General features: G+C 38.7%; 1 protein-coding gene across 1 annotated transcript in view; it reads left to right on the top strand.

The window, feature by feature from the left end:
- The window catches only part of LOC111873850, a gene marked incomplete at its 5' end in the record, with an annotated part of 63007 nt that overhangs the window by 13540 nt on the left and 28295 nt on the right, over positions 1-21172 (top strand). The window contains 5 exon segments of the mRNA XM_023868881.2: positions 2839-3219; positions 6508-6640; positions 9887-9996; positions 14297-14500; positions 18840-19057. Coding sequence (XP_023724649.2) covers positions 2839-3219; positions 6508-6640; positions 9887-9996; positions 14297-14500; positions 18840-19057 — 1046 coding nt within the window.

The raw sequence follows: 21172 nt of genomic DNA, 5'->3' as shown, positions 1-21172 counted from the left end.
TGGGCCTATTTTCATCAAGACAGTGCTACTGTACACAGTGTGAGGACTATGATCCTTCTGTGCAGTGATTAATGAAAGATTAATTTCAGTGATTTGGTCATCAAGGTTGTCTGGTCTGTCAATACCAGTTATCATTTGTGGGAAGAACTAAAAGGAGAACAGAACAAGCAGTATCACCATGCTTTCCAAGAACTTACTAAAGTCATCATCAGTGTCACTCAAAATATGATGAATATATAAATTAGGTTGTGAATATATAGGTTCAAGTTCATGAATACCATTTCCAGCTTTCACTGTTAACAGAATGGTGCCATACTGTGAGGATGAATAATGCTGTACTCTTATGCACTGCATCTCTTGGTTTACTCTGAACACACAATACATTATCTTATTTCATGTTATATTTGTCAAAAGTCTTTGTGGTTTTTCCACCTCCTTCTTATGTTAAATCTTGTGCTCCATGCTTCTGCAAATTACTACATGCAAAGCTTCTTGAGTGTGATTTCCTGATATAAGTTTACTGCTCAGCAAGAATGCACAAATCATTGACGATAAATATTTTAGGATCTCTTATAAATATATGTTAGTACTCTTAACATATTTGACTTTGTGATCCTATGTGTATGCCATAAAATTGCATGTTTAGTCATTAATGGCAGCAGAGAACTTATTTCCTAAACGATTGAACCATGGTAATACCATTTTTACCAATAGAGAAGGTGTGCAGGAAATTCTTATGTGGAAAATTATTAAGAGAAATAAAATGTGAGATTGTATATATGTCTCGTAGTCCACGTGCCTACACTGTAATAACTGAAGACTATAGGCGTGTGGAACTTTGCACAAGACATTACTAAAATGTATCTCCTATAATGCCAATGACTACAGCTAAGATATAACAGGTCCTTGGCTTAGCTAACTTACACACAGGAGAGACTGAAAAAAGTGTAACACATATTTTGAAACAAAAATGCATTCACCCACCATTAATATTGTACATGTCTGTCCATCATATCATATCTTACTCATTTGTAAGGTTCTGTTGAGATGTTAAATTTCTCTATTACATAAAACTATATGAATAGAAATTGTACTGAATTATAAAGAATAATATCAACATACTTCATGCATTATCTGCATACGAGTACACATGCACACGCGCACACACGTGAGATCTGGCATGATATGACATACTGTATTTTAGTAATCTACCACAAAGAAAAGACTGAGCAACAGTAGTCTAAACATATTACAGATTTAATACACAATTTATTAACACCTGTAAGGCACAGAAAGAAAGCCTTTATCCCTCATTTAAGATGCCATTTTTTATAGATATCATATAAAAACATTTGTATGAAGCATACTGTAAGACTGGGTGGATAGTTTTTGTTATGCAACTATAGATTTAAATTATATTTCTGAAACCCTGAAAGATACTAATATTTGGTCAAAAACTACATCTTTGGGCATCAAATTGGAAAAATAATATAGTACTCTTATTAGTACTTATGCAGATGTGATACAGCAAAATTGAATGTAAATGAAATTAAAATTAATAGAGTCAAAAGGAATTGCAGCATCTCTGCTTGCTACAGAAACCATAGGAAACTTGTGTAAGAATTCCTGACAGAATCCAAAGAATGCAGAATTATTTCTGTGTTTATGTTTATATGAAGTGGGTCTATTTAAAAAAATGTATAAAATTTTACAATTAAATTACAGAAGTAGTATGATAAATGTAATATGTGACTGGAAACATATCTAAAAAACAGGAAAAGTGTAAAGTGTATTGCAGTGGAGAGCATGTATTTTCAAAAGATGTGTTATTTATGTGTGGGCAAATTTTAATTCCTCTATTGCCTTGACATGCATCTGTTAAAGATGCAAATTCTGTGTGTCATCCACCATAGTCAGAACCCCTTAGAATCTACCAATTCTGTGATCAGTGACTCTGTCATTACTTGAATTTAGATATAAGAATCTGGATAATTATTGCTGCTAGTATATTTGAGTTTGTGTTCAGTTTTATGAACAAAACTGAGTGCTGGTTTGACACATGTTATTAATGTAATATGCATCTCATTCAACTTAGGAGGTGGTTTGTGTGACAGGATTTCCAAACTGTACATCACTTGTGTGTGCAGTGAAAACTGCCTTTGATGGAAAATTTCTGTGCCCCCAGGAATAAAAGCGAAAACCAGTGTCTGATTACATGCAACAAATTGAAATTTTACTGTGGAACTGGATAGGTGAAACAAGAATTTCGTGCAAAGCAGTTAGCATAAATATTTATTGATTTCCATTCTTCTAATCCTTAATGTACTGCGCTTTCTGGACTAATCAGAGAAGGAACATCTGTCACAGGCATGAAAGATAATGCTCAAGCACCAATAAAAAATCCCAGAAAATGTTAACAATCTATTGGAAAACTCAGTAAGAAATAAAACTGAAAATTCGTTCTGCTGTTAGTTCAATGTGCATATGTATCACGGATTTATTACTTTTGATCCAGAACATAAAAACATGGGAAATAAACTAAGAGTGTTTTTATAAAGAAATAATGTCTGAAAAGGAAATATGTTAAGGTTCTCTATGATTCCATTATAAAAAGGTTTTATTCTGTGAATTCTGTACATTGGAGGTATAAATGCCATACATTGCAAATATATATTTAATGTTTAACATTGTTAAAGAATGAGATTTTTCTGCTGCACCTGCATTCTATAAGCTACTAAAGCAAATGTATATTTTCTGTTGGTATAGTTAGCAAGGAACTTTAGCATGGTGATTGGTTTTCCCTCTTGGCTGTGGCATGGTATTGTTTCTGTTTCCTAGGCATAGCATCTGCAGCTGAATTGGAGCCAGTTTCAGAACCAGAGCCCAAATCTGAGCCACAGCCAAACTCAGAACCAGAACCTGTTTCTGAACCAGTTTCCAAACCGAAGTCTACTCTGCCAAATTCCAAATCAAACACAACATATAGACCTAAAGCAGCAGAGCTGGAACCAACCTCAGAACCTGAGCCAACCTCAGAACCTGAACCAACCTCAGAACCTGAGCCAACCTCAGAACCTGAGCCAACCTCAGAACCTGAACCAACCTCGAAACCCGAACCAAGCTCAGAACCTGAACCAAATTCTGAACCTGAATCCAAGCCAGAGCCAATTTCAAAATATCAAGCTGAGATAGAAGGAACACCAATGTCTAATCTTCAAGGTACAGTGAAATTAGAGTTGTATAGTGACACTATATAGCCTGAGCTACTTTAAGCATTGTTAAATAAACCATAAATAAAGAAAAAATATTGTATGATTTTGAATATGGTGAAGACCGAATGTACAGCGTTGAAATGAGCTTTAAATACTCCTCAGATATCTGTATATTCTGCAACCTTCATAGTACTGTATAGTATTAGAAGACAACTTTCAATTTGCATGGCTTGTAAATAGTGGTAATTCTCATTTGTGTAGGACACCACTGAAACAATATGAATGCACAGTCAAACTGTATATCTTCATAATTTTTCATAAAAATACATTTTGTGAAAACTGGAGGACAATATACATTGTGTGACTGTGCATGCATATTGTCTTAGTTGTTAACTGTCATTATCCTCTCATGACAAATTGTATACCTGTACATCAGAATATGGGTAATTTCATTGTACTGTTATTATTAGTCTAAGTTATTATAAGTCTAGAAGTAACTAAGAAACTTGAACATATCAAAAATAAGTATTTCCTAAATGTTGCCATATTTTCCTTATATGGTTTTAGTAATATTATCATATTACATAGTACACAATGCATTCCAAGGAGAATCATACAAGTACGTCATCTGAAAGAAGTTTTTCATGAACCACTATGACTAAGATTGCTGAATTAAGCTTAATGCCATGAACATGTGTGTGGGAGTGGAAATATAGCACCACATATTCTTAATCTAGGCATTAGATGGTAATTGGTCACTTTAGTGTCCTAACTGCATTACCTTGGAGAATGCCGTATCTATACCCACTGGATAGGAGGTTGAGTGGCCCCAAATCTGATTTGGACTTGGTAGTGATAGGAAAAATCTCGGGTCTGTCAAGAGTCAAACCTTGGCAGTCCAGCCCATAGCTGGTCAATATAATGATCGACGAAGACTGCAGTTTCCGACTTTCTTCTCTTTACATCTGCCACATTCACTGAATATACAGTTGATTAGCTAGTGTGTCACATGTTTCAATTTGGATCACATCACAAGGGTGCACTGCTTCCTGCTCATGTTCCAGTGCATTCAGGAGGCTTCTGGGTCAAACATTTTTTCATGATTTTTCCTCAGCCTGTCTGGGCAAATGCTGTGATATTATATTAAAACAGGCCAATGACCGCTTCCACCCACGTCCCTCCTGATTCAACATTCATGATTGTTTTACTGCTTAATTCTATACAACCTCTGCAGTTGACAAAACGTAATTAAATATACCAGCACTAGATGCTTCTGAAGAAAGCAGTCTTCTGAGATTTGGCACCGTGTATATGTGGTGTTAACCGACGTTTCGGAGGAACGTATCGCCTCCATCTTCAGGGTAGAAGAAAAAAATATATATAAGAATCTGCAAGCAAAGAGACCGTGAGAACCGGTAAAAGCAGACTGTGGAAAAATAACACAGCTATGTGAGAGCAGTGAGGGAGAAGGGGGAAGGGCAAGTATACAAGTGAAAGCAGTAGTGTGGGAGGGGTTGGGGAAGGGAGCTAGGACAAGCGTGGTTTTTGTGTAGGGGAGAGAAAAGGCGAGGTTGAAGGCTGGGCACCACCCGTGAGCTGAGGGGTGGGGGTTGTTATGTTGGTTGGTCATGGCCTGTGTGGCCTTCTGGATCTGGCGTCATATCCCGGNCATCCTCGCCACCAATTCCCGCTATATGGATCGCATTATTAGGGAGGCAATTGAGATTGAACTGCATCCAGGAAATATGAACAGAGAAGGGGGGTTTTGTCTGAGCAAGTCTTGGAAACCTCTCATCTGTTCTCTTAAAAAACCCCCACCGGGATATGACGCCAGATCCAGAAGGCCACACAGGCCATGACCAACCAACATAACAACCCCCACCCCTCAGCTCACGGGTGGTGCCCAGCCTTCAACCTCGCCTTTTCTCTCCCCTACACAAAAACCACGCTTGTCCTAGCTCCCTTCCCCAACCCCTCCCACACTACTGCTTTCACTTGTATACTTGCCCTTCCCCCTTCTCCCTCACTGCTCTCACATAGCTGTGTTATTTTTCCACAGTCTGCTTTTACCGGTTCTCACGGTCTCTTTGCTTGCAGATTCTTATATATATTTTTTTCTTCTACCCTGAAGATGGAGGCGATACGTTCCTCCGAAACGTCGGTTAACACCACATATATACGGTGCCAAATCCCAGAAGACTACTTTCTTCATAGTCACCGCCGTGAAAGCCTCAAATCTTACACTAGATGCTTCTGTTTTGTATTAAGCCTCTTCTAGTGACATCTGTCAAATGTTTGTCTGTAAATTGTTGTTCTTAACCTTAGCATTTGGACATTTTTCCTGCCTCCTAATGACGTATATTGGAAGGTTAACCAACTGTTTAATGCAATCTACAAAAGCAGTATTCCTTTCACATATATTCGTTCCAATTCCCAAGTTATTTGTCACCATGTGAAATATGAGGGTTAAATGTGGGGTTACAGTCGGCCTGAAAAGCAGAGGGAGGTGGTTAATAAACCCATATTTATATGGTAATTTTGAAGAAAACCATTACTGACATATTAAGAAATTCTGGAACTGTCTTTCCATCAAATACTCCACATTACATGTACAGTGAAACTAGCAAGAAATCTGAATTAATACTTGTACAGTTTAGTGAACCACTCTTCAGTAAATACTATTAATGAATAAGATTAAAGAGAATGAGATAGGCAGAGCATATATCATGTATGGATTTGATAAATCTTTAGTTGCAAAACCCAAGGCGAAGGGAGCACTTGGTAAACCTGGTCACAGACTTGGGGATAATATTGAAATGGATTTAACAAACAGAGCTTGAGAATGTTGACTTAGTTCATCTGGTTCAGGACAGAGCCCAGTCATGGGCTCTTTTGAACACAGTAATAAAACTTTCAGTTCCATAAGAGGCAGGGAATTTCTGTTCGTCTTTCAAGTACTCTACTTTGTGGTTAATAATCCATGTATTTGTGTAATATCCATTAATACAGATACCAGTAATGTTGAATGTGTCAGATACCAGTAATGTTGAATGTGTCAGATACCACATATTTTAGAGAATCTATAGACATGTCTGTGGTCTATTTTCGTACAAAATTTTGCATATCTAATTCCAGTGGTTCATCAGTTGTTAGATTCAGAGCTAGGTATAGTTGATGGCACTGTCTTCTTTTACATTCTGTGAGTACAATGAAATTTATTTACAGACGATCAGTGATCTTTATATAACAGGTGTAACTAACATTCAAGTTAGGCTCACGAATGTCACTTTTACAGATTCTAATGCTGTAACCTACACTCATCCTTATGCACCTCGCCATGATTTCAATGCCATGGATTGCACAGACATGGTGATCGGATCTGCCCGAGGAACAGCAAGTCGAATCTGGGATTACTACACACGTGACAGGTTATTAATAAATAAATGACATTCTTGTAATTTTCCTTAGTACTGCTCTGCTTTTCCAGATATGCACAGACATCATTGTTGCTTCATTTGTCTTATTCCTTAAGAATTAAAATTCCCAAGGATTGTTCCTTGAAGGTTACATCTGAGGTTCATATATGATAAGTAGGCTGCATACTTCCAAGTTAATCTTCTGATGGTTATTGGGATATTTATTTTTCACTCTCATTCTCTTAAGTTTGATCCACAGTTTATGTTACATTAAAAAATTCTCATATTTTTCATAGTACGTGGAGATTATATTTCCCATTTTGAAGTATCTGTAAAATTATTATAAAAAAATAAATTCTTATTCCAAAAGTAAGGTCTCCAAAGCGCTGGGTAATTTTTCGTGCGGCTGTTGGCAACCCTGTTGCATTCGTTGCTTCCCCCACTCCCCCCAATACCACCAAGCATGCGCGCACGTAGCTAGGACGCTCAGTCTTGGCACGGTTGCCGTTAGAAATGGAGCTCCCGATTACTAAAACCGCGAAGTGTGAGATTCGCGCAGTTATTCGGTTTTTGAACGCAAAAGGGACTAAACCAATTGAAATTCATCGTCAATTGGTGGAAGTGTATGGCGAGTCGTGCATGGACATAAAGAACGTCCGCAAGTGGTGTAGGGAGTTTGAATCTGGTCGTACTGCAATACACGACGAAAAAAGAACTGGGAGACCGTCAATTTCTGACGAGACAGTCGCGAAGATTGAGCGAGTCATGCGTCAGGATAGGCGCATCACACTCGATGATCTCTGCATTTCGGTTCCCGAGGTTTCCCGAACCACCATTTATCGGGTTTTGACAGAGAAGTTGAATTATCGGAAGGTGTGCGCAAGATGGGTCCCGCGAATGCTCACGGAAGACCACAAACGGCAGAGAGTTGACTCTTCCCGTGAATTTCTTCGCCGCTATGCTGACGAAAAGGACAACTTCTTGAATTCAATTGTCACAGGCGACGAAACCTGGGCGTACCACTTCACACCTGAGACAAAACAACAATCACGTCAGTGGCGGCATTCCTCTTCGCCTAAGCCTCGAAAATTCAAGCAAACACAGTCTGCCGGTAAAGTCATGGCAACTGTGTTTTGGGATCGAAAAGGGGTATTGTTGGTTGACTTTATGGAAACTGGGACCACAGTAAACGCTGAGAGATATTGTGAGACACTGAGAAAACTCAGGCGGGCGATTCAGAACCAGAGAAGAGGGATGTTGAGCAAGGGCGTAAGTATTCTCCATGATAACACACGCCCCCATGCTGCCCGACAAACCGTCGCTCAACTGCAACAGTTTGGATGGAACATCACCCATCCACCCTATAGTCCGGACTTGGCGCCCAGTGACTACCATCTCTTTCCAAAGTTGAAAGAACATTTGTCTGGAAAGCGCTTCAACAACGACGATGAGGTGAAAGCTGAGGTTCGAAGTTTCCTGAACAGCATGGAGGTGAACTGGTATGACATGGGCATACAAAAACTGCCACTGCACCTACAAAAATGCATCGACCGAAATGGCGATTATGTAGAGAAATGAGTACATGTTCAAGATTCAACTGATTTATCCAAAATTGAAAATAAATGTTTATTTTATATTTTCAAACATAGAAGACCTTACTTTTGGAATTACCCTCTATGCTGAAATCCTAAGTCAGTGAAAATGTTATGATCTTGTAAGGAAGGTTTAGGTACCGGAAATTATTTTTACAATTTATTTCTTTAGTCAGATAATTGGGAAAATATACGAATGTCACAAATGAGTGTGTTATGCAGTGGCAACACTGATACACCAGTATGCAAGCTTTACTACTTTTGGTGTAGTTTTAAAGTGTACTGAATTTCATCGGAATTCAGAAAATGGTTTAAGCAAACCATAGTAGAATTTTTCATTAGTTGGCAACAATTATGGATGTGGTACAAAACCAAATTTACTGCATAAGTTTTAATGAAAACCAGATTTTTACAAAATTATTCAAATAGAGGTTAAGGCATGCTGAATTTAATATTACCCTTGCTTCCCTCCTAAAGAGAAAGATACTGATACTTAGATATCATGAAAACTTCTTAAATTTTTGAAAAAAAGTAAACCTTCACAGCAGGGTGAATAATAAAGGCCAGTTTAATAATAAAATAATATACGAGGGGGTACCCAAAAGAAACCGAACTTATTTTTTTTAACTTATTTATTCAAATTTTAAGCACAAACCTTCAATCCCCTTCAAAGTACTCTCCACTTACACTAATACACTTGTCTAGTCTTTTATTCCATTTTTCAAAACATTGTCTAAATTCATCTTTTGAGATGCTTGACAGCACCTCCGTCGTTTTTTCCTTTCATGTCTCTTTTCATTCAAGGAAACAAAAAAAAGTCGCACGGGGCAAGGTCGGGTGAGTATGGAGGGTGAGGAACAGGGGTCATACCATTTTTGGTCAAGAATTGTCGTACAGACAGGGCTGTGTGAGCAGGGGCATTGTCATGATGGAAAAACCAGTCACCCGACTGCCACAAATCTGGCCACTGAGCTCCAAGTCACTCCCGACAGCTCCACAATTTCTTCAATGGTCCGTCGTCGATCTTCCTTGATGATTTCACGAATTTTTTCAACATTTTCATGTGTTCGGGCCGTGGAAGGATGACCAGAACGAGGTTTGTCATCAATTGACATTTCACCATTTTTGAAACGGGAAAACCACTCAAACACTTGAGTTTTGTACGCCGTTTTTAACATTTCCAGAGTTTCTGTTCCACTTTTCCCGAGCAAAAAGCAGAATTTCATCGTCGCGTGCTGTTCACGAAAATCAGACATTGCAAAAACGACGATCACGCAAAACAGTTGTCACTATAAACTCTGCCGAAACTAGTCCTTACCTTCGGAAGCAATGGTAGTCGGCTTATCGACTCAGGGATGTTAGCTCTATGCGCTCATAACGGCAAAACGCGGTACTACAAAAGCTCTGCCCACAAAACAATTAGTTCAGTTTCTTTTGGGTACCCCATCGTATCACTAACTAGATTTTTTACAAGATCTTTTGTGTTTTTCTTTATTTTTGGATAAAAGAATAGGTGCTAGTACACTGTGCAGTTGTCGGAAATAAACTTCTGAGATGTACAGTCCATTGGTGGACATACACTGAAAAATATGAATTAATTTAATTAAGTAAGTAAATTACATTATGCTGCTGTTGATAGCTACTTATTTGGATATGTAATGTGCAGATCTACACCACGGCTTGACACTTTCTGGGGAGGTAAGAATGATCTTACAGCTGCCATGGGATTTGAAAAGGATGGTGTTACAACAATCCTGTTCAGGAAGAAACTGAAAGGTATGCATTGTCATGTGTCCATACATACTAACAAGCTAATACTTCAGTACAGAATGCATATTCCTGCTGCTTCAAGCGAACAAATTTAATATGTAAAATACACAGGTCATACCGAAAGTCATGAGCAACTTTTTTTTTGCATGCAACCTGGGAACAGCAGACGAAAGAGAGTTTGGTAGTAGGTGGAACCAGCTGTTGTGTTAACCTTGAGTGTCTTGTGATTTCAATAGCTTGCATCACGTGACCAGTATCACTCTTAACAAAATGGCTGACAACAATATGTCGTTTCACCAGTGTGCTGTCATCGAATTTCTTGTGAAAGAGGAAATCCCTGCCGCAGAGATTCACCAAGACTTCAGCGTGCTTATGGAAGTGTGTGCATGGGTGCGAGCAGTGTTTGAAGATAGGTGAAACATTTTAAAGATGGGAACACTAGCATCGAAGATGAGCCTCGGAGTGGTCGTCCTCGAACAGCCTCAACTGAACGCAACAAGGAAAGAGTGGATGAGATCATTGAAGATGACAGGCATGTGACTGTGGACACAGCAGCCCGATAACTCGTTGTGCTCGTTGGGTCCCACAGTTATTGACCAAAGACCACAAAGGTCAGCGAAAAGCCATCACCTCAAAACTGCTGCAGAGATATCGACACAAAGGCGATGATTTTTTGCTCTGTATTGTGACAGGTGACGAAAGGTGGTTTCACCATTTCGAGCCTGAAACGAAACGGCAGAGATGGAATGGCACCATTTGCATTCTCCATCAAAAAAGAAGGTGTGAAGGTGATGGGCACAGTCTTCTGGGTTGCAGAGGGGTTTATTCTGGCCAAATTCCTGGAACCTGGGCAAACCATCAGTGCTGCTCGTTATGTCCAGACGCTGCACAAGCTCCGTCATGCATTGCACAATAAACGTCCGGGACGAAACATCATCCTGCATGACAACGCTTGCCCCCATGCCGCTCGCCTCACATTGGAAGTAATTGCAAAGATTGGGTGGGAAGTTCTTCCACCCCCCTCCTATAGCCCTGATCGGGCACCCTCCGACTACCATCTTTTCGGATTTGTGAAAGATCAGCTGTGTGGACAACGTTTTGAGACAAGGGAGGCACTTCAGAAAGCAGTGTGTCAGTGTCTTCGGATGGCTGGAACAGAATTTTACAGAAGGGGAATTTTCAAACCCCCAGACTGCTGGGAGAAACGTGTACAAAGAAGTGGTGATTATGTGGAAAAATAAAGAAAGGTCTGTAAATTGAGGTGGTGTATTTGGTTTGACAATAATGAAGCATGTTACTTTACAAAAAATTGTTGCTCATAACTTTCAGTACGACCCTCATACAAGTATATGTAAAGACAAACTGCGGTGTAAATCTGTATCTCTGTGCAATCACTTGTGAGTTCTGAGTCTAATTGCTATGAAACCAACTGTAACTTGCTGAAGATTCACCATTTTCTTTGGTCAAAATATTGTACAGTAAAATCTGTCTAAAATGAAACCTATATCAGATGAAAATATGTCTCTGTCAGGAAATGAATCTGGTTCTGAGAATGCAGGATGAAAACCAATGTAAAGTTACCTATGAATGTAAATAGAAAACGAAAAATTAATGCATAATAAGTAGTTACTGTAGGATTCTGACGATGGTGTATAACACACAGAGATATTGAGTTAGCCTCAATCACTGGTCCCAACAGAATAGGTGTTTTCCCTCACCTGAGGACGGAAACAGATTCTGTTTCTGAAACGTATTTTTCTTAGTTATCTTAAAACCAGTATGATGGATAAAGTCCGAAAACCCAATATCTCTGTATTGCATAATAATTTGATGGAATATTTATTTTCTTTTCACATGAATTTGTTCCATGCTGTCATGACAAGGTCTGAATGCTTGGAATGACTAGAAGTCACTCCCTCTGTGTTAGTACTCAATGCTGTGCTTCCTAGAATTTATCTAAGAAGGAATATGAATACAACTATTATGGAGAATACTTTAACAGACTATTAGGGAAGTAAAAATGACAGAAAACTCAGAATGTGTACTAATAAGTCTGAGATGTGATTTAGATCATGAATACTTATGTTATGTACAAATGGTGCAATACATTTTACCTAGAAAGAAGTATCTGTCTTACATGGAAATCTGGCAGAAAAAAGTTCAGGTCCCTTGGACTTCTGTTATAAGTAGATTTTACTCTACTTAACATGTTACCTTTCAACACTTTCATTTCTGATCATCCCTGTGCTTAGAGAGTGGCTCTTGATACGTCTTAAGTGATTTCTGGACCCCAGAACTGGACTACCAGCTCAGCACTTTTGAATGCATTTCATTAAAATGAAGTCTAGCAATATGGACTGCCTTAACTACCTAGTATATCAGCTGAAATTATAATTTGTAACATACCACAGGGATCAACAAATACTGGGTTCTTCGTTATCATGGCACCTGACACTTTCTATCATCTAGTGCAGCCATGTCAAACATACGGCCCCCATAGCCACAAAGTGCGGCCCCTCAACTTTTATAACTAATTGATATTAAAATCAATATTAACATTTTAGTAGAAATATTTTTTGTAAAGACAATTTTCCAACAGACCAGAAGACAAGAAATCTCACGCAGACATAAATTAGCAGGCTGCAGGAAAAGTGATTCTGAGAATTGCAGAAGGGTTTGTCCAACTAATGGTTTATAAAGTTCGTGAAGGACAAACTATTGTATTTCAGAAGGTTAATGCACTGAAATCCGCACAGCCTCACCACCCCAAGTATTTCCAAGAATCACTTTTGGAGGCGCAGTAAGAATGCAAGGAGGGTGGCAATTGACAGACAAGTGCAAGGGATTTCTACCTTCAAAACTAGCTTGCAACCCCCAGCCATTGTGTGATGGGCTGCTAGCAAACTTTCACTTTTGTGACCATTGAGACAAGATACACCTTCCTACTAGTCCGGTAGTCTCTTGTACATTGTCATTCAGTTCATTTTCATAACAATTTCAACAAACCGAATAAACCTGCGACTTAATAGACATAAAAACAAACACAAAAATAACACCGTCCAGTGTGACTATATAAGTTTTATCACTTGAAAACATATCACCCTTACATGTTTCGATCCCTGCGGATCATCCTCAGAGGGCATCCATAGGGATCAAAACATGTAAGGGTGATGAGTTTTCAAGTGATAAAAGTTAAGTAGTCACACTGGACAGTGTAATTTTGTCTTTGTAATTGTTAGTGTGATGGACCAGAATGAAACAAATCAAATTCAGACAAAAAACATTGAACTGGTAATTTAATTTACTCATGAATAATATTATTAACGATATTAAAGTGAAACAATATAGTTGTTGGTTTTTTGTCTTCCAAGTTAACAGTTTATGAAATTCGACACATGTAATTTTGATGTTATTAATTCAATGTTTTGCTATTTCTAACATAATTTCTTGTGTAATCTCTCTTTTTACATATTGAAAAGCTGTTTGATACTTGTCAAAAATGGCATTCTCTTGCTTTTTAAAACTGTAAGATATGTGACTTTAGATAATTATATGGAAATTATTCCTAAATAATAAATAGAATTAAATTTCCTTGTATCAAAATCTAATGTAAATTTCTATTTTGAAGTGTGGCGCTGGACTATTATTTATAGGGCTGAGGTGGCCCTCTGTATAACTTGATTTTGAGATGCCCGATCTAGTGTTATGTACTGGAGCTTTGTTCAGTGGTTCTTCTACATGTATTTTCATGTATGAAAGCTTTCAAGTTTTAATTCTGTCATGCCAGTCACAGCTCCAGCTGATGTCAAAACAGGAAGCCTTTCTGCTCAAACTGTGTTGTAAGTTGGCATATGTATGAAATGATGTGACTGGTATAATTAAGGATTTGATACCGATCACAGCCAGTTTGCACATGCATTGCAGAAAACCCTTGTCATGGATGTTGCAAAAACATTGCTCCAGAATATGCTTTACATGTGTGATATTACACTGTATATAAAAATGTTGAAGCATGTCAAATTTGATCAATATCATACTGATAAACACTGGTTGTACTGGACTTGTAGAAGTAACTTTTCAAATATATCTGACAATAGGTCACTGTGGTCGCAGTGCAAAGGCCAAGAAGGCCCACCCCTTATATGTCATGGTATGGAGTCTCTGAAATGTCAGTTCATTTTAAAATCAGGCAAAGACAAAACATAAGGCTACTTTAATGGGAAATGTTGACAGAACAACTAGGTGTTGAAATTCCTTTTCAGATTTCATTGTATAAAAATGTAAAAGTATAAATGTTGAATTTCAGCTACTGAGCCGACAGATCACTCAATAGATGTGGCCTTGATGCATGTCATCTGGGCTCAAGGACAGGAGCCAAACCGTTATATCCACAGTCCAAAGTCAGGGCTGGAGCGGGATCATGCATCTGTGAAAGACTTTTACCGCCAAGATGAGCTAAAATACCATGGTCATGGAGCCCAGAGAGGGCAAACTACACTCAATTTCTTTGGTAAACTTTATACCTATCATCAACACATCATTTTCTTTAATATTAATTTCGACTACCTACTCCTTTACAGAGTATCTTCAGATCATTCCCACTTATGTATATGAATGCTTGCTTTTTGTTTTTAAGATATGTAACATCATCTGCACCTGGAAGATTATTTAAGTTAATACTGTCACTTGTCTGGGGTTCTGGATTGAATGATTGGATTTATTGCAGCTCTTCATTGTAATTACTCTTAATTGTACAATCGGTTATAATAGCTAGAACTTCAACTGCCCTGCAACCTGCTGTTTGGGGTACCTCCAGACAAGGAACAACCCACAACTGATCATGCAGTAGACTTAATGGGCCATCTACATGACATTTACAATTATGCTCGCCGACACCTGAAACTGGCCAGTGACCGGATGGAAACGCGGTACAGTAAACTAGCCAAATGCGCAGGTTACCACGAGGGTGACAGAGTGGGGCTCTACCATCCAACCTGCATGAAGGGGAAATTGCCAAAACTCCAATCTTCTTGGGAAGGTCCATATAAGATAGTCACCCTGATAAATGATGTGGTATACAGGATACAGAAGAACCCTAGGTTGAGGATGATGGTAGTACACCTGGACCAGCGCACACCTTGTCAGTGAGCTGCTTGGGACAGGCGCCTTTAGGGAGGGAGTATTGGTAGTGGATGGAGAATGATCACCACAACCTGGAAAGAAAAAAACAACAAGAGGAAACACCAAACCAGAGAAAAGAAGATGTTGCAAGCACAGCCCTTGGAAGAAAATGAATGATGATACAGCGTTTGGCTATACGAGACAAACAGCCTTAAGGAGGTAGCAATGTAACATGTATAGAGAATAGCTAGGTAAACACATTCCTGCAAAGAGAAATTCTGGGCCAACAATAGGAAAAGGACTTTCTATTGCTACGCAATGAGCAGTAAACAAGTTTCGTCAACAATAGAGACCATGTTTTCTTTGTAGTCTGTGCTGAGCCTATGTAAGAATTAGTGAAGACTGTTCGAAAAGATTTGTCAGGAAGACATCATTCAAGGCAGTTCAGTAGTTGATCTGTTAACCTTGAGAATGTTATAATTGTTGTGTGTCGTAGATACAGAAGTGGTGAAAGTGTAATAATGAACTGTAGTTACGTGTGAAATTATCCAATAAATTGAGTTATCAGATCCAGAACCGATTATTTACTGTCGCGTTACCAGGATACATGCGACAGTATATTTGTTCTGTTTCTTATATAGTACAGATTTACCAAATTAAGGGCAGCTGCCTTTATTTTAATGGAAATTTTTATTCCATACTGTCCCAATGTTAATTAAAATAAATTGAGGTTTATTCTTAAGTCATATCCTGGTTGTCCATCGACTATAAAACCTTTTTCTCACCCACAGAGAATCGTTTAAACTATGTTTATTCTATTTCAACAACATCAGGAAATAACATGTTTTCTTCCAGATTAATTGACTGGCCAATGATTTTTATTTTTGCACTTCAATATGAGAAGGACTATTTATTTGAAAGATTTTGGAAATACACTCAACCCTCGATTATCTGGGATAATGGTTTGGATGGAAATCACAATTAATCGAAAACCAGGTTAAGACAAATTTTATTAAAAGTAGTACTGTAATACTGTACCTTCATAATACTATAGACCTACATGTATTTAAATTTATTCAACCTCATTTTTATGCCATCTCATGGCCTATTTAATACTTTTTTTACATTACACTGAAGTATGAATTAGTTGTGTAAGATTTGAGGCTTTCACGGCGGTGACTATGAAGAAAGCAGTCTTCTGGGATTTGGCATCGTGTATACCGTGTTAACACCACCTATACACGGTGCCAAATCCCAGAAGACTGCTTTCTTCTTATGAATTGTTTATTTCAATCACAGTGTTCAACAACATCCAACACTTTTTACGAATATTCACACTTAACACTTAAAAAAATTTAATATTGTCCTTTGCTTTTTCGCGGCATTTTCCTTTTTACGGATATCTGTACAAAGTCTACGTATTATTAGCTTGTCACTTAATAAATTGTTCTCTTCACTCTCAAGATAGTCTAGTAAGGATTCCAAACGATTAAGAGCAGCACTGTCCACCTCTTCCTCATTCTCACTTTCTTCTCGCTCTTCTGGCTGCACTCCCACTGAAGTTACGATTTCGTCACTGCTTAACATTTCGAAGCCCGGCTCACACGAGTCACAGTCAAACCACTCTCTTATATTTTCCTCGTTGACTTCTTCACCACCATGAACTTGGTTAGCCAATTTTGTCAATTCTAGGGCTGTCTCATTTTCACTGAATCCAGTGAATCCATGGATTTCATCATCTTCATTAGTGATGAAAGGCATCAGTTTCTTCCATTAATTTTTCAATACAGATGGCTTTACTGTATCCCACACTGTTGAAATCTCGTATATGGCATCTAACATTGAAAAAGACTTCAAGAAACACATCAGATCATTGCCTTCATCGATGTACTTTTGTAGAAAATTTGATCTGTAGATTCTCATCATACTTGAGATAACTCATTGATCCATTGGTTGGATAAGTGTGGTAACATTAGGAGGGAAATATTTCACAAAAATATTTCCATCATCTGACCTCAGGAGACTTTTGTTAGGATTTTAGATGGTCACGAACTTGAGGCACAAATTTAAAATCAAACCATTCTTTAAATATCGCTCTATTCATCCAAGCTCCTTTCTGATTAAAATAATGGATAGGCAGACTTGAAGCTACTGTTCCTTTAAAAGAGTTTGGTCTTTTCACTTTGCTGATAACTACTGGTGTTAGTTTGTGTGTTCCTGATGCATTAGAAAAGCACAAGGCTGTCAATCTCTCCTTACTGGATTAATCACCTGGAGCCTTTCATTTTGAAATGCCAAAGTTCTGGTTGGGAAGCATTTCCAATAAAGACCCGTTTCATCGGCATTATAGATTTGTTCTGACAGCAGATGTTCACTTTTCACGAAACTATCAAAATTGGTGCAAAATTGAACTGATGATAACAAGTCCCCTGACAACTTCTCGCCTTGAATACTAATGTCTCNGATGCATTAGAAAAGCACAAGGCTGTCAATCTCTCCTTACTGGATTAATCACCTGGAGCCTTTCATTTTGAAATGCCAAAGTTCTGGTTGGGAAGCATTTCCAATAAAGACCCGTTTCATCGGCATTATAGATTTGTTCTGACAGCAGATGTTCACTTTTCACGAAACTATCAAAATTGGTGCAAAATTGAACTGATGATAACAAGTCCCCTGACAACTTCTCGCCTTGAATACTAATGTCTCGTATTCCATGACACTGCTTGAAACGTGTTAGCCAACCAGAAGAAGCGTCAAAACTTCCTTGTAGTTCAAGTGCTTCAGAAAAGAATTTCGCTTGTGTAGCATAAACTGCTCCTGTTATTGTTGTTCCCTGTGCCCTTAGTTGATTAAACTAGATCAGCATTGCTTTGTCGAGATGATCATATGTTGATTTTTTCATGGTTTTTCTCTTCTTCATTCCACTTGAATTAAAAGACAAAGCGAAGGAAATCAATTGATTCTTTTGCTTTTTCCAATCACGAACAGTTTGTTCTCCAATACCATATTACATTGCTAATTGTTTAACTACACCTCTTTTTCCCAACTGATTGATAATTTCAATTTTCTCTTGAATACTTAACGCAACACGCTTCCTTTTACACCCTGACATTTTGCTAACACACTTGAAGATTGATACAAAGAGACTAACTAGGGAGGTGTATCTGTCCTTGAAACTTTCCACAAATCCTTGCATTCTTTCATTCCTACCCCAGAACATTGTGTTAGCATAATGGGACCAAAAAATGCAGAGCTCAGTTCACACTAGTGTGAAAATAGTGTTACAACTCACCATGTGAAACAAAAGTGAATGAATATTAAACAACATATAAGCCTCAAAAAAAACCCGGTTAAGCCGCAAACCAGTTTATCTGTACCTGGATAATCGAGAGCTGAGTGTAGTTTTCTTTTTTCCACAAAATAATAAAAACAGCATATGTCTTGCTTCTCCACAATTTATTGAATGAGATGGAGAGATGATTGTGAATTGTGAAAATGTAAGAATGTGGTAGAGACAGCCCTTGCCTGTGAGTACCATTACACATTTGCCTGAAGATACTGAATATCATAAAAATCTCCTTCAGGGAAGACACTAACATTCAGATCTGAATCAAGTACCTGCCAAATACAAGGCTAGAGCTACCTGCTTGTAGGCAGCTGTGAACATAGTGTTCATACTACTGAGACATAGTCTGAAGTAATGGTGCTCTTAATTTATGTTCTCACAGAAGAGTCAGTCCATCTATCAGAGACATCAACAGTGGTAGATCCCAGTATATGTGGTGGTCACTGGCGGACACCAAGAAACTGTGATCCAGAGCAACACAACTGTGAATATTATGCAAAGTGGGAACACCTCTACAAGAAGGATGAAGTACGCTTCACTGTCGAGACAAAACACACTACTACATGGACAGGAATTGCATTCTCAAATGATACAAAAATGGTGAGTAATACAGTCATTAAAATGGACATCAATAATTTATTTTGATAATTCAGCATTTTAACTCATTCAGATACCATTAAAAATATGGACATGGTTCTTGAAACCCTAAACCAGCCCTGTCCAACACGGCGCCCGTGGTATATTTTTCTGGCGCCCTCCGTAACCACATATAATTGAGCCGATTTTTGATATTAATTCAAATTGTAAGACAAGAGACATTTTTGAACGTCTGAGTACTGTTAAATATTTTCAAAAAATTTTATTATTATTATTATTAGTAGTAGTAGTAGTAGTAGTAGTAGTAGTAGTAGTAGTAGTAGTAGTAGTAGTAGTAGTGTGTGGTGGCACCTGCACCTCAATAGGCATCAGTGAATTGTGCGTGAGTACATAAGAACGTTGGACAGCACTGCCCTAAGCTGTGTTTTGTGTTCTGCAGGTAGCTCAACTCTGTTTTCAGTAAAATAATTTTACCTGTTGATTTCTGATCCTACGAGAACACCCATATTATGAGAATGCAATGCTGAGGAGATGATTTGGACATAACGAGGAACTATTATTAGGGGATTACATCAAAGAGGATTGGATGGGTCAGACATATAGCATGCAAGGGGCCAATGTGATAATACATTTTAATATGGAAACCTCAATGGAAGGGAAGGGGCGCGTTGACCTAGGCACGGATGGAAAGAGAGTGTTAAAATAGATTTAACAGAAGTGTGATTTGAAGGAGTTGGCTGCACTGAACTGGTTCAGCATAGGGCCCAAATGGTGAGCTTTTGTTAACGCAAATGATGAAACTTTGTGTCAACAAGAGTGGGGAATTCCTTGACCAGTTAAGTTATTNAATTTCCACATCACAAGGGATCAGTAAGATTCTGATATATCAAAACCTCTTAGCAACAGCGAAATGAACAATTGAGAAGACTAGTGGTTTTTAAATTTTAACCTTTAAGAGCCAAGCGACGCCATATGGCGTCATGAAAATAAAGTCAAGGGGACGAATGATGCCATATGTCGTCGCGTAGTCCACGCGTGCGGTCGGCTTTTTAAAATCTAATTTTAAGTTATAAATTCTTTTTCTACTTACATGATTTTTGGTCACCAGCTTTATAAGTTGTCTCTCTTCCCACCTGCGTCGTCTAACAGAATGTTGGCTTCGTGTGGAAATCTTGGAAACATCCGGAAATGCAGAGTCCCACATCACACTTCACGCACTTTATCCAGACAGTTCTTCGTTTCCCACGCGAAAAGCACACTCGACACCTCAATTTCGAAGTAGAGGAAGTCGGCCAGTGCTGTTGTTTGGCCTCCTCTATTCGAAATGATCCCGATGAAATGGCAGGGGTTCGACCCCTGGGCCGTTGAAGGCGAGGGGGCCCCTCCCATCATGCTGAGCATGTTCCGCACAAGGGCGAGACGAAATTCTCTGTGTGACAATTTCACGCCCCAGGATGACAACAGGATATAACTGTTCAGAATCGTCAGATCCAGGAGATGGAAAAATAATTTATTTGTCCATTTCCACGTTCGACGACAGATGCTATAACTGTTTGCCATTCTGTCCGCTTTGTCGACGTAACCCATGTGCTTGTTGTAGTTAGCAACAATTGCTGGATTGATGGCATTCCCGTGCTCATCACAGAAACTGCCTTCTGCTGGAGGAGAGTGCATATTTGTCAGCATGTAGACGTCACGTTTGTCCTTCCAAACTAGTGCTGTCAAGTTCTGTCTCACCCTAACATGAATGTCACCTTTCTTCAGTCTCTTCCGCCAGCAGACGGATAATCCCTGCAAAGTATAGCATGAAAACACAGAAAGGGGTGGAATCCTCATTTACGTGTGGAGCTTCATTAATATTTAACCCCACAGCTCCACCGGAATAACTATTCACACGCCTCCTGCCATGCTGGTGTGGTGGTCCCCAGGTTGCCGACGAAGATGATGGGTCTTTGTCGACTTCGGGTTCTGAGCCCGTTGTTTCCTCGCCACTATCAGAATATTCTGTACCGCAGTCTGAATCGGTGTCAATAATCAGCTGCTTCTCAATTTTGTCTTCTTCTAAGTGAAACGAGGCCATGCTGGCTAGTTCAAATTGCGATGTTTTATTCACAACAC

The sequence above is a fragment of the Cryptotermes secundus genome, unplaced genomic scaffold (genome assembly GCF_002891405.2).
Source record: "Cryptotermes secundus unplaced genomic scaffold, Csec_1.0 scaffold414, whole genome shotgun sequence".
NCBI lineage: Eukaryota > Metazoa > Arthropoda > Insecta > Blattodea > Kalotermitidae > Cryptotermes > Cryptotermes secundus.
The sequence above is the reverse complement of the archived record's forward strand: the minus strand, read 5'-3'. Positions and strand labels throughout refer to the sequence as shown.